At 39.9% G+C, this 15,018-nt stretch overlaps 1 protein-coding gene across 4 annotated transcripts; it reads left to right on the top strand.

Moving 5' to 3' along the window:
* The first annotated feature begins 7,171 nt into the window (after nucleotides 1-7,171).
* On the top strand, nucleotides 7,172-15,010 carry atxn7l3 (ataxin 7-like 3). 4 transcript variants are annotated; one of them, XR_004569340.1, is made up of 14 exons: nucleotides 7,172-7,402; nucleotides 8,044-8,086; nucleotides 8,181-8,281; nucleotides 8,389-8,521; nucleotides 8,616-8,787; nucleotides 8,869-8,966; nucleotides 9,057-9,079; nucleotides 9,165-9,210; nucleotides 9,741-9,778; nucleotides 9,886-9,954; nucleotides 10,051-10,113; nucleotides 10,689-10,760; nucleotides 11,710-11,846; nucleotides 12,393-12,544. XR_004569340.1 is itself a non-coding variant. In XM_034219817.1 (14 exons), exons 3-14 carry the CDS (start codon nucleotides 8,231-8,233, stop codon nucleotides 12,686-12,688), a joined length of 1,179 nt encoding a protein of 392 aa, XP_034075708.1. In that variant the 5' UTR covers nucleotides 7,172-7,402; nucleotides 8,044-8,086; nucleotides 8,181-8,230; the 3' UTR covers nucleotides 12,689-15,010. The 4 variants fall into 4 exon arrangements, 2 of the variants coding, with proteins under 2 accessions (XP_034075708.1, XP_034075709.1); XM_034219817.1 differs by having other exon boundaries at nucleotides 10,070-10,113; nucleotides 12,393-15,010; XR_004569341.1 differs by lacking the exon at nucleotides 10,689-10,760 and having other exon boundaries at nucleotides 12,393-12,666.
* Nucleotides 15,011-15,018: the final 8 nt, after the last annotated feature.

Consider the following 15,018-nt stretch of genomic DNA (forward strand, 5'->3'; position numbering starts at 1 on the left):
CCACACTTTTCGCGGCACACGTACTTGTACAGCCAATCAGCTCTGAATTATGTGAGATGACGTATGGTGGGGATGGCAGCACTATGCCCCTATGGTCCTTATTTTTTTGCCACACACATTAAATAGGACAATACTCTGAGCATGCGCAGTGTAGTTTTTACAGTCACCATTGACTTAAACAGGGAGAGGGAGGGGCAGGATCGGGTTTTGTCCCACATGGCTCAAAACAGCTCAATAGGCACACACTCTAGACACTAATTAGAAGAACACAGACTAAAACAGCAATGTACAGACGAATCAGATGATTAAACATGATCTTAAAATATATTTTATATATTTTTTAATTTATTTTTTGCATTTTTTTGTAATCATTACTTTTAATACTTTCTGCTGACACTAGGTGGGGCTGTGCCCCACCTGCCCCTAATGACCAGTCGCCACTGCATATATATATATACAGCCGCCCGGTACTCAGTAGATGCGTCATGAGGTGCCGAACGGACATTCTCATCGCTCTAACCGCTGGAGTTTCACAGCGGCTGTCAGCTGTTTACTCCTGTCATTCAAACAGAACGTGCTGGAGAGGGGGCGGGGCTTATCTTCTCCATGTAAATACTGTGGTGGAAACGACTATGTCAAAATTAACCTATTTGACCGTGATTTAATAGTAATACACGTTTCAAAATAATAATAATAATAATAATGCCGAAGTAACAACATACTGAAAACTGTTAGTAAAACCATGTTTTAATGCTTTACAATTTACATACCTAGATGCACGTGTGTTGTGTTTATGCAGTGCAACTCCCACCCAGTGGGTGGCTATGTAGAGTGATAGAACAGAGCAGGCACGCCCCCGAGAGAAGGAAAGCAAGTCACGTCACAATTAGCATTTCTAAAATGTTAGCTTGGATTAATAAAAGTGCAAAAAGACAGCGGTTGTCGCCGGAAGAAACTTCAAATACAGAGAATGCTGTGCCTGTGTTGGAAATTGTGTCTGATGGGGAGCTTTCTTTGGTTGATCCTCCTGCTCCAAGTTCTAGTGCATTAGCATTAGCACTAGCTCCGCCGCCTCCTCCAGAGCCTCTAAAGTTAGCTGCTGCTGGCGCAACTGCCACCACCAACACCGGGCAAAGCGATGCACCTGACTGCTGGACAACGGACCAGGTGCAATATTTTTGCACAGCCTGCCTGGCACGTAACAAAGACCAATGCATGGCTCCTTCTTAAAGATAAGAAGCTAGGATGTCGGATATGCAGAGATGTCAAATCTTTGGGAATACACACTGGACAAGGACTGAAACTGTCAACTGAATGGGGTGAGTGTGCAGTGTCTCATTTCGGTGTTGACAAGGGCAAACAACAAGCTAGCCTGAGAAAAAAAAATCAAAGAACATAAAGAATCACAAGCCCATGTAAAAGCTGCTGACATCCTTACATCTGCTTCACGTGAAACTATTCAACATCAAGTGCAGTCTATGCATAAATCTGAATTAGACACCACTATCAGAGTTTTTCGAACGGCATATAAAATTGGCAAACATAGCCGGCCATTCACAGACATGCCAATTGATTTGAATGTACAGAAACTGAATGGGCTGAACGTGGGCAGGGTTTTGCACTCCAATAAAACCTGTGGCGAAATCATCGACCACATAGCTCATGAGCTGAAGAAAAAAATGGCAAAAGACATTACAGAAAACCAAAGAAAACTCTGTGTTTTGGTCGATGAATCTACCACTATTAGTGGTAAAACGGTGCTTGTTGTGTGTCTACGCTCAGCATTAGCTGATGCTGAGCCCGAAACGTTTTTTTGGGAGCTGATCGAGTTGGATGGAACAACGGCTGATGACATCACAAAGGCGTTAATGGAGTGTCTTGGAAGAGATTTTAACGAGGACTTTTTAGGTCAGTGTTTCGTTTCTTTTGCATGTGATGGGGCTTCAGTCATGCTAGGGAAGAGAACAGGCGTTGCTACCCAGTTGTGTAGTAAATTCCCAAGCCTGTTTGTGTGGCACTGCTCCAATCATCGTCTAGAGCTGGCAGTTGGGGATGTGGTCAAGGAGGTCTCAGGGCTCAATCATTTCCAGATCTTTTTTGACAAACTCTATTCCTTGTTCCATGCCTCCCCCAAAAATCAGAGGCAGTTAGCGCAGTGTGCGCAAGCAGTCGGACAGCGTCTCCTGGTGATAGGGCGTGTTTTGTCCATCCGCTGGGTGGCTTCAAGTGAAAGGAGCGTCAGAGCAGTCTGGGAAAACTACCGAGTGCTTCATGATCACTTCACAAATGCTGCAAACGACACGAGCAGGGATTCCAGAGACAGAGCAAAGTACAAGGGCCTAGATGATGTGCTCACATCTGCAACGTTTGTCAGCAATCTGGGACTGATGTACGATGCGCTCACAGAGCTCAGCGACCTCTCTCGGCAACTCCAAAAAAGAGAGATGACACTGCCTACAGCAGATAGGCTCTTAACTCGAGAAATACGAGTTTTTGAATCCATGGTCACCATGCCTGGCCCACACATGACTACAGTTCATACAGCTCTAGCTGAGAAGTCCTTCAAGGGTGTTGCCCTGCGTGAGAATGGCAGGCTTGTACAGATTCATGCAGGTCAGTTTTTCCGCAGTATGGTAGAGAATCTGAGACACAGAAGGACTTCCACAACCTCCTCTCATGTCAGCACAAGATAAATCCCATTACATGGCCGGGAGGCCCGGGACAATCAGCTAATCCAGGACATGAAAGTTATCCATCCTGGAAGTTGGCCTGAAGAGGAGTTAGACGTACAGTATGGGGACGTAGAGGTGCTACGTTTGTGCGAAGTGCTGAAAGTGGACAGAAGAGAGACTGTTCAGGGCTTTCGCGAATACAAGGAAACCAGGGCATCCCGTACACCTGCTGCCATGGAGCCTCTACTGAAAGCAGTCCGAACCATCGCTGTCTCCACTAGTGAGTGTGAGCGGGCATTCAGCTGCATGAACGATATCCTTACTGCAAAAAGGAATGCTCTCTCTGTCAGCCGACTGTCCAGCCTGGTTTTCATTAAATGTAATGGACCATCACTAGGACAGTTCAATCCGGAACAGTATGTGAGGTCCTGGCTGGCAAAGGGAAGGAGAAGTGCTGATGAAAGAGCCTGTCCAGCTCCAGCCCCTGATACTGATGTCCCCATGGCCTTCTGGAGCCTTTTCTAACAATGTGAAGTATATTGCAAAGCAGCTTACCCAGTGAGAAGACTTTTGGCATAATGTGCCGATTTGTACAGATCCTGGAGATAGAAGGACTTCAGACCAACCAGGGAGTTATCTGATCAGCTTGGTGTTCAATGTAACTCTTTACCATGGCTCAGACTTTGTTACTTGCAGTTACAGTTTCTCATTTTAGATTGTGCAAATTTTGCATTTGTTTTTACATGTTCTTTGTTCATGCTCTTTATCATTTTTCTGAGTTGGAAAGTTAGATTGCATCATAGTTTACTTTATACATATTTGTATTCTTCAGTGGTGAAGTATATTGCAAAGCAGCTCAACCATGTGAGAAGACTTTTGGCACTTTTTCGTTTTCTGAGTTGGAAAGTTAGATTGCATTCAAAATGTACAGAAATACTTAATTTTGTTAAAGCTTTTTATAAAAAATGCTTCTGACCAGAGCTTTGTTTCCTTGTCATTAATGTTGAACACCACCAGAGGGGCTCTCACCTGAAAGGTCTCTGCTTCATGTGTCTTCAGCAGAAGATCTAGACTTTGATTGCTATATTTTCAGTTAATATTGACCTTACTGAGCTTTAGCCATATCCGCTGCCTATCATAAAAAATGTTAAGAACAGTGAACCTTTCTAAAATATACAGTAGTAAAGAGACAAACCCACCAGCATTATAGTAGCCAAATTCTTGTTTGTGGGCTGTATATATAAAATTGACTTGAAAAAGTTGCTGATTTTAGAGTACTGGCACCTTTTTCATTCCAATTCAAGCACTGTGTGTGATCCTGCTGGTGTCACCGGCTCTGATGCTGCCCCCCCAGCAGACCGCAGCAAAGAAGAGTGCACTGGCCACAACAGACAGAAGATCTCCAGCATCTTGCTGCATATGTTGAAGGATCTCAGCTTCCTCAGAAAATAGAGTCGGCTCATCCCCTTCTTGTACACAGCGTCAGTGTTGATCCTCCAGTTCAGCCCGTTGTCTAAGTGCACTCCCAGGTATTTGTAGTCCTCCACAACAGCCACATCCTCTCCCAGAATGCACAGGGGCTGAGGAGACGTCCTCTTCCTCCTGAAATCAATGACCATCTCTCTGGTCTTGGCCACATTCAGAATACTCACAACATTAGGCTGAGGTTCATCCTGAGACAAGTCCATTGGCAGGTCATCTTCCGCTCCTCTAGAAGTGGTTGTGCTTCTTGTTGCTACCGGCTAAAATAAACATAATTATAAGACATTTTGAGTGTTTAAAATGTGCTGTAATACACAACACATTATTTATTCCTAAACTTGCAGAAAGAAAAACTAAAGTGTGACTTTTAATCACATATTTATATATCAATCTTATACACCTTGAATTCATGTTGGCCAATGATACACATACCCTTTGAAGATATGCTGGGAAGTTGAATATTGTTGGCATAACACCATCTTTAAGCCGGACAGTCTGTCCTCACTCCTGAAGTGCTCACTGCAGAGCAGTGTCCTGCCACAGGAAACAAAACCGTCCCTTCTTAGGGCAACTTCCCACTGCCTTCTCCTCTCTCCGGTTTTGGGAAACCTTAAAAACATGAGAAAGGTAGCCAGATATATAAATTATTGTCAACATTTTCCGCCCTTCTTTCCTTTAACATTAAGGGTAAGGACAAAAATACACCTAAATGATCATATTTTTGGGGTAATTGTATGTATGTATACTTTAAGAATAAGACAACCACACTAAGAGTTATAAAAAAGGTGTCCAAAAGAAAGATTAAATAATTGTGTAAAGAAATGGTAGCAACATATTCTAAAGAGGCTGGGTCAACAACAATCTTGTAATACTATTATCTCACCCCACTGATCCTGTGTAGCAGGACTTGTAATGTACATACATCCACTAAGTATGTATTAGTGAATAAATGCATTGATTGTGTAATAAATGCATTGATTGTGTGTGTTTCTTTTGTGAGCTACGCTAGGAAATCTCCCATCTAGTGTTTATATATATCTATGGGTAACCCCATAGATATATAAACACTAGATGGCTCATGGGAGATTTTCCAGCGTAGCTGATCGGCCGCCATCTTGCTACAGTCAACAGTTCCTCTGATTCGCGTTATGGTAGCTGTTGTAAGGTGAGTGATCTGCAGAAAAATACTCTTAACTCGCTGAAATATTGACTGATTTACAAACGGTTTGGTTTATTATAAACATTATTAGCATGGCTATGATACAGGATGCTTGGACATGTTGAAATTGCAGCTTTTCTTTGTGTATGTGGTTGTATTTATTAGCTAGCTAATAACAAGAGGCTGTGAGTGAGACCTAGTATTAAGAAGTTCACCCAGCAACTGTACACCAGTGGGAGAGGCAGAACTGCTCTTTTTTTTCAACATAACTTAAGTTACACATGATTTCTTCCAAGTGGTTTGGCTTGTTAAAAACATCTTGCATTATGATACAGGAATTTGCTGGCTTTGTGTTTACAGAAGTACCTGACTTTTGTGCAGCCTACGGATGCTCCAATCGCCGCTGTCTGCAAACAAGAACCCGTGGGATCACCAGTCTCAGTCTAATAAACCCATAGCATGGTTGTGAAAGAATACCAAAGCTGAGGCTGGACGATGATTGATTGTTGGTGTGCCATGTGTCACCGTGTGTCTTATTGGTTTTGTGTTATACTGTATTTTATTGTGTGCAGCTGGTCCTTATCTCCAAGACACATTTAAAACAAATAACCTTGAACCTTGAAGCCCCATCTCTACCCACCTGCTCCTGCTTCCTACATCCCCTGCACACCACACCAAGTTGTTCTTCTTAATAATAATAATACATTTATGTTGGGGGGCCGCCTTTCATAACACCCAAGGACACCTTACAGGGGCATAGGGGCAATATAGGGAACAATTTAAACAGTGGATTTCGTGATATATCAGCCGGGGTGAGACAAGATAAACCACACATGGACTACAGAAGGACACAAAAGGACACATGGTACAGTTTATATTATTCTTGGTCTTTTTTCAATAACATATTTCAAAGGTTCTGGATTTGTTTACAAATCTAGAAACTAAATACAAAACTAGGATGATATGAAGATCTCATGTCAAAAATAATTGTGATAAATCAGACAGAACTGGCCTGTCTGAGCACATTTTATGTTGGTTTGGTTCTTCTGATAAAGGTGTGAATATCTAAATAATATACCAACATATGCTATTATCATTAGTTGTGTCCCTGTTCTTCAAGCTAAGGCATTGCTAAATTAACAACTCTTGGCTTACAGAGTGGTAACATGAGACCGATTTTTATATATAAAATATAAATGTATTTTAATTTTATAATTTATTTATAATTTATTTTAAATATTAACAATATAATAAAATAAATGGAAATATATTTAATATAAATACCTTGTGTGTGTGTGTATAGCTATAGCTTTATCTGATGTTATTTTCATATGAAAGTCCATGATTATAAGTATGCAGTATCATAACTACATCTTTGATGTTTATAAAAAACCAAACCGTTTGAAAATTGGTGGAAAATTGAGCAAGCTATGGTTATTTAAATAGTAAACCATAATGTTATGAATGAGAGAACTGCCTGTAGCAAGATGGCGGCCAAGTGGCAACGTCGGTCTCCATTGGCCAGCAGCGCGGGTGAGTCATCTAGTGTTTATATATATCTATGGGTAAACCTCCCCGACATGCGTCAAATGTGTCAGTAAGACCGGTTGCACAATGGTTGAAACTTCAAAATAAAGTCATCTTTGAGGACTCAGCTGCGTCACAAACGAGTCTTTTGGATAATTTTAAATTCAGATATTAAATCCAAAAGTATTTTTACATGCTACTATATTGAAGTAAAATATATCTAAGTATTTCCATGACCTCTGGAAATTAAGAATGTTTCCGCTAAATAAACATTTGACAGCTCGTAATCAGAAGGCTTTTATTTTGAAGGTTGAAACCGGAAAACAGTTGTTTTGTTTTTGTGTTTAGTTCGTCGTTGTTGGCCTCCTCTGTGTGAAGTGGGCTTGTAGCGATAATGTATCGGACACCTGCGACATCAAACATTTTAATACAGGATCTTTAAAAGATAAAAGATGGACGTACCTGAAGTGCAGGTTTCTTATTAACATAGTTGTATGTGGGTTGACTGACACAGAGATGTTGCTAGTGCTACCCTCGGAGAAACTGCCTGTTTCAGGCTAAGGTAAGAGGAAACGGTTTTTTTGTGAAATTGGAAACATAACATCACATTGTATCCGAATATTTAATTCAATCAATATGCCAGAATTGTCTTTCTTTCATCAAATTAGCTTATAGAGTAGCAGGGCTAGCTATCAAATGCCAACAGTGCAAAGTAAAGTAATAACAGTGCTCAGATTGCTAACAACTGTCATCCTTTCCTCCATTAATATTGCAGTTGTGTCCTACATACGCTAGCTAGCCGTTTGCAACATTATGTTGATGGGTGTTAATGGGAAATATTCTTCTCAATAAGAGTTTAGCGTTATTTTTGAGACACCAAGTAATTTTTTGAGGTACTGAAATCATTATTTTGAAATACAAACTCAATATTTTGAGCCACTACATTCTATCATTTTTATATTGATGTTAAATGATACAGTTTAGCTTTTTTAATGCACAGTATATTATTGAATATAACTAGTACACCATACTATACTACTAGTGTATAGAAGTTAATGTTATTTGTTAAATTGCTGTACTATACATATTATGTTATACAATATTACTACTATACACTTTATTGAACTGAATGTTACCTCTGGCGAGCAATTAAGACCCATCTAATTCATTAGTTTATATATTTTCTCTATTTTTTTTCAATAGATTGAAGACATATCTGAAACAATTGTTAACATCTCCCTTAAAAGTAAGTATTTTAAGCATCAGTTTGACAATGAACTAGACACTAGATGACAGAGTGATCGTACAAATGTTCTTTTCTGTTTGTTTATAATCCTCAGGTCAGCATCTTATTACCTTGCTGTCAAGATTTCCCATACAGATTTTTCAAATGAAAATGGAGGATATGCCCCTGTCAGGCCCAGACAACACCAGGCTCGAGGTGAGAGAATATATACCTAATTCACTTTTAACTGTCACCCAAGAACAATATTGGTCTTTCATGGGTTTATGTGTCATCCCGTTGAATTTGGTATTTTAAACTTACAGGCCTTGGTCCATGACATCTACTCTGAGCTGGTGGATGATGCCTGTTTGGGCCTGTGTTTTGAGGTGCATCGTGCTGTGAAACAGGGTTATTTTTTCTTGGATGAAACCGACCAAGAGAGCATGAAGGAGTTTGGTTGGTGTCATGTCTTTCAGTTTCTTCTGGCCCATATGCATTTTCCTCTGGTGTGTATCCTTACAGCATATGCCTTTTTCTATTACTCTTCTAGAAATTGTGGATCAGCCAGGTGTGGACATATTTGGCCAAGTGTACAATCAGTGGAAAAACAAAGAGTGCGAGTGCCCAAACTGCAAAAGATTGATAGCAGCTTCTCGCTTCGCCCCGCATTTGGAGAAATGTCTCGGCATGGGACGAAACAGCAGTCGCATCGCTAACCGCAGGTAGGTAAAGGTCATTCAGAACAGACTTGAAAAAGGTATGTTCAGATGGTTTGATTATTTTCTGTCTTTATCTTTCAACAGGCTAGCCAGCAATAATAACATGAGCAAATCAGAGAGTGATCAGGAAGACAACGATGATCTCAATGATAACGACTGGTCATATGGGGCAGAAAAAAAAGGTGAGAATGTTGTTCCACTCATTCATAAATTAAAATACAACCCCTGGTTAATTTCATATAGTAAACAAACATCTTATTTCCAAACCACAGCCAAGAAGAGAAAGTCTGATAAGGTATTTTTGTTTGTTCTCCCTTTTGAAGATGTTATTAAATATGTAAAATGAGTTTAATCTTATCCGAATTATTTTCTTTGTGCAGAGTCAAAATTCTCCAAGAAGATCCAAATCTATAAAACATAAAAATGGTGAGTCTATTTAGCTTCTTGTGTATTGGTGAAGTTTTGCTCCATGTGCCTCTCATATTGTGGTATAAATGTTTGAAATGAACTGATCCTGGACCGTGTCCGTTCATCAGTCTGGAAACATAAGCTTTTTTCAGGACGTTCTGTGCCCACAGTTTCCTCAGTCACAGGAAGTAGGATCTGAACACTGGTTGTCAGCGTAAAGAGGTTATACACGCAGCAGCTTTACCTTTGTAGATATACAAAATTGGAAGGGTTTGGCATATTTTCAGGCCTACTACTGGATTTGTATGCAATTAATGTTGCACAGCGGAACTGTAAAAATATCAATTCTTTAAGTGTATTGATCAAGCTCTTTTTATAGAGTTTTTTTCAGAAGCGAGGAGCCAATCTAAATCTAAAGGGCTGTAAGATGGTTTCAAAGTATATAACTTGAAGTGGTTGGAAACCGTCTTTATTGACACTTGACATCTTATTTTGATCATATTTGTAAATGTTGTCAAAGTAAAGAGAACAGTTATCTTCTTTTCCAGGTGACCTTGGGAGCGGCGTCAGTACAGAGCCTTACAAGGTGACTTTCCGTGTTCCATTTCCTGTAAGACCTCAAAGTTCTTCCCTCTTGTTTTGCATCTCAGTGCTAGGTTTTAATAATGTGTTTTTGTCCGTCTTTAATTTTAGTACAACTATAATACCGGCATCAGTTATGAAACTTTAGGCCCTGATGAAGTCCGATCCCTTTTAACAACGGTGCGTAACCCAAACATATTCACTTATTTCCTGTTCTTTACTTCTCACAACAATAGTTTTTACTATCATCCTGTTTTAATCAAGCCGATCATTCAGGTTGTGTTTGTTTCTACAGCAATGTGGGGTGATCTCCGAGCACACCAAGAAGATGTGTACCAGGTAATTACTGTAGAATCCACTGGCACATAGAGGAACTGGTGGGAACACGGTAAACTTATTTTATGGTGCTGATATCCGTGATTGTGCTGGGTAGCTTCAGTTCCTGTAGCGCCTGGCGTTATGTCGGATAAACCATGTTGTTGAATCCCAATTCGGAGGTTAGTGCCTTTATCTCTGCTCCCTTTGTGAAACTGTGTCTCATAAACTAACGTTGTGGTTGCATGTTAAATCTGGAAACTTGATCATTTTCCTCTGTATGAAAATGATCATGCGTGGTGGGACTAACTCAGGGGTACACAAGTGGCAACATGCGTTTATTTTGCTGGACTAGTGATTGAATTGTTTTCTCCTCGAAACAACACAGATTTAGACATACTTTTGGGTAGACCATGCAAGACCCTGTCAGTGACCTAGCTCTAACATTTCATAACATTATCCCCTGCTCCGCCCCGTCTGATTGGTCACTAGTTGTGTCTGCAGCAGCCCGTTCGTCCCCCCTGTGGCTGCATGCAGGCAGTCGGGGCGATGCATGACGCTGAGTCAGGGATTTCTAATGCCACCTTGTGTACCACCAGGTCTCCGCGGTGTCCCCAGCACTCGGATGAACAGAGGAGGGCCGTCAGGGTGTTCCTCCTGGGCCCGTCCGCGTGAGTGTCCCCCTCACACACAAGTGTGCCTAACAAATTCATGTTTGTGTGTGTTGTGTGACCCTCATGGTGCAGGTGTTTGCTGATACAGTTCACTGTTTGTATGACGAGCAGAACACTGCTGCTGGTCAGTGTTGTGAACACTTTGAGAAAGGGGCATATGTTCTGAGAGTAACAGCTCCTTCACAAAGGCAGAGTTGTGTCCATCCTCTAACAAGTGATAACAGAACTCAGCTGATGACCCTTTATCATTTCAAAAGGTCTTATTTTATCCCCAGGGGATTTTTGCCGGCCCGCTTGTGATTCACCAAACTCTGTGGGCGTTCCTGCATCCTTTGGGAAGGCAATTCTATGCCACCTATAGACACAACATTCAACCACAAAACCCATATGACTGCAAGCTTGTGATAATACAAATGTTGTTAATATAGTTGAATCAATTTGAGATTATCCTATGGTTGAAATTCTCATCATGAACGCCTTGCTGTGAAGAGAATACAACTTCATTTTTACTTTAAAAAAAACAAAAAACTAATATTCACCCTTAGAAATCTGGTTTTCTAATAACAAAAAAAACAAAAACAACGTTTTTTAAAGGCTTCATCAAAGTCTATGTGTTTATTTTATAAATGAACTCTTTGTATATACAATATACAAAATGTATATTATATTTTACCTATTTTTGAGAAAGTTGAATTGATGTACTGTTTCACTGGCCTAAGTACAATGGTACCATATTACAATTCAGAAGACATTGGTGATTAAAAATGCCAGTAGGTGAGGAGAAAAAAGATAATCCTATGTCCGATTGATTTTGATGTTAATGTGCTGTAGATATCTTACAACCCTTTTGAATGTTTGTTAAGTACTACTACTATTATGAATATATGGAATTTATTTTATAGTTTTGTTCCCCCCAGTAACAGGCAGTGTCTGTGTTTCCTGACAGGCCGTCGCTGCCTGATCCTGACGCTGTGGTGGAGAGCGAGAGTTTTGACATTCCTGACGGACAGACCCTGATGAGCCGCCTGCAGTGGGAGGACTCCCCCGATATCTCACCCACTGACTCCGCCTCATCGAAAGCCAGTAAGGAATGCATTCAATGAAAGGGACAGTTCAGCCCACAATCAGAACGTACTTATTGTTTCTCTCTAATAAAGTGCTAGTGTGTTTCGGTGTGACTGGTGTTGGAGATATGTGCCCGGCTATACAGTAGATGTCTGCCTTCTCTTGAATATAATGGAACTAGGTGGCACTTGCTGCTCAAAAAACACATTTGAACATGACTCGGCTGCTCAAGAGGATCTACAGACCTCGATGTGAGCAGTTACTGCAGTTGACCGTTGATTCTGATTCGACTTTGTAGTTACTGCCATGTTTTGCACCCTTGTTTCTTTAGAACAGAACAATATTGAACAATGGACTTTTTCTCACAAGATATCGAAATCCAAAGTTTTAACTACAGTCACAACTGCAACTTTGAATTTGTTTGACCACTGTGGTTAGCCTTTGTAGGCTAGTACTGGTAAGGGGAAAAGTAGTTGTTTTGAATTGGGTTAAACTATGTCTTTTTAAATAATGTTCTTTATTTACGTAAAGACCACTGATGGACACATTTTTTCTGTCTCACAGGCACCAACCATTCAGATTCTAAGAGGCCCAAGAAGAAGAAAAGGACTTCTCTCGGTTTGAACAGTGGAGTTGTAGTAGGAGGTGGAGGTGTTGGAGTAGGACTAGGAGGACTAGGAGGAGGACTAGGAGGACTAGGAGGAGGACTAGGAGGACTAGGAGGAGGAGTGAGTCTGACTGGAGGAGGAGGTGGTGGCAGCAGCAGCAGCTCTCAGAGTAATATCAGCTTATCGACCAAAAAAAAGAGGCCAAAACTCTCAGCCCCCTCTATCTCCAGTATCTATGATGACCTGAACTAGCATAAGCTCTCAGAGCATTCAGTCCTGCTGTTCTTACCTACATTAACAGGCCCAATACAGGGAAGTCATGTGGTTTATTGGCAAAAAAAGGAATATTTCACAATATTTCCATGTTTTATCTCAAAGAATATTTGAGATTTTTACTGGAATGTTGTCTCAAAAAACAGCTGTGTGTCCACATAGTTTTGGCTTCACAAATCTAAGATGTTTTTTATCCAAATGACACCCTCGCCACACTCTGTGTCTATATCAGCTACAGTACCGTTTACAAATAAAACTGAGTGGTACAATATTATATATTTATAAAAAATATTGGATCACATTTAATATATATATATATAATTTACTTATTTTATTTTCCACTGCAGGTATTTTGACATGATATATCAGGAAGATCACAGGTCTAATCTAAAATAATGATGATGATAATGAACATAGCTATGGTAACACAATTATTAAACCTATGCTTTTCCTGCTAAGACTTATCAAAATATGTGCTCTGAAAAGGCCCATTAGACGTCTCAAAATTGTCCCCCCTTTACAGGAAGTCGATTGAACATCTTTTATTAGCTGTAGTCAGTCAGGAATGGCTTTTGTTGCCCCTACTTTGTTTGCTTATTGTTGGCAATTCTGTGACCTGTCCCTCTTAACTTAACCCAAAACTTAACTCAGTCTGGAGGAGACATAATGACTTTGACTGCTTTTATTCCAGCATTTGACACAGGTGTTTTCATCAGTGGCTTTTTAATTCTAGCATTGTATTGCACAGTTGTGAGTGTGTCTGTCAGCTGACTGGCATTCAGTTTGAACGCACTTTTTCGCCTAGTGTATGTGTGGTAATAGTGTGCGTGTGTGATCATTTATATTTTATAAAACTATGCATCCTAGAATGTGAAATTTTTAAGATAGTACGTGTGCCATTTAATATATTTAACTTTTTGTTTACATCAAAAATATATTTAACTTTTTGTTTGCCTGTACAGTGGTGTGTATTTAATTTGTGTGCTCATGCTGATTTTGATATTTCATGAGCCACGAGGCTCCTGGGGCACACATGTACAGTGCGTGTATGTATGACACGTGAGAGGGAAAAGTCATCGTGAATCAAACGTAACTTTCTTTCCTTTAAAAAAAACTAAAACGTTTCTTGTATATTTTCCCTGAATTTCTGCTTAGAGATCAAATTCATTAAGTGATGCAGTTCTGTTTGTCTTTCAGGATCATGACTAATAAGTCTGTGAGCTTATATCATTTTCTGAAGTTGTAAGATAAATGACATGCTTTAGAGGTCAGATGCACTATTTTACTAATCTTGTACTTTTCACAGTTGATATTTTAAAGAAGCTTTCTTTATTTGTGTGTCTTATATTTAAACCCAAAGGCTTTACAGTTTCAGAAATAATTTTAGTAAGGAGTGCATAGGTGAGCAGAAGGATGTACTTTGTATATATATGGACATCAATGCTGCAAAACTAAGGGACTGTACGACAATTACTACTTTTCAGCTTTTCAAACCGTAAATGTGGTCCACTTTGAACGAGCATGAATACTTTTGCTTTCTTCACATTGTATTCACTTCTTTCTCAAGATGAGCCTGTTCTGAATTTGATTAATTTTGCCTGATGTTTTTGCAAAGGCAGGAAACACTTTTTCCCAACCCACAACATTTTAATTTAATTCCTCTCTTATATGTGGAAAATAAATGTATTGCATCGATCACAAAGATGCACCTTTTTGTGATTCCTTGTCAGGATCAACTTGCTACGTGGAACAACAACTCAGTTTTTAATAACAGGAAAGATGATGTGCTGCCCGAGTCTGATTCACTCATTGGTGGCTCAAATGAACCCCCCCTTCCCACTCGAGTCATTTTGGTACAGTCCCTAAAGCCAAGTACATTAATTTTTCTCAGATGTAATGAACGTGACAATCTGTCAAAGCTTGATTTATCTCCAGTATGGACTCCTTTGGCTTCTGTTATGGTCTGTGGAAACCTTTTGAATATTTTCCAGTAAAGTCTTGTGACGTGCACTAAAGATAAATGAACTGTTATTGAGATGCTGTGCTTGTTGTGATTTAGATTCTTAAGCCACTTTTTCTTGGATGAAGCGAACAACTGATGTTGTGCTGTGGCTCTTTGTGTATCTGTGTTCAGTACGAGTGCAATTACAAAGAACGTGATGTTGTGAGTTTCCAAAACATTTCTTGTAAAAGCACGAATCTGTGCATGTGTGGATGACTTGTACATGATCATAATGTGATCAGTTTTGTCACTTAAATGCATACTGGTGTTTGTATATGAATAAAAACAAATGGAACCCCGAGGCTTA

Source organism: Gymnodraco acuticeps, unplaced genomic scaffold (genome assembly GCF_902827175.1).
Source record: "Gymnodraco acuticeps unplaced genomic scaffold, fGymAcu1.1, whole genome shotgun sequence".
NCBI classification, from domain to species: domain Eukaryota; kingdom Metazoa; phylum Chordata; class Actinopteri; order Perciformes; family Bathydraconidae; genus Gymnodraco; species Gymnodraco acuticeps.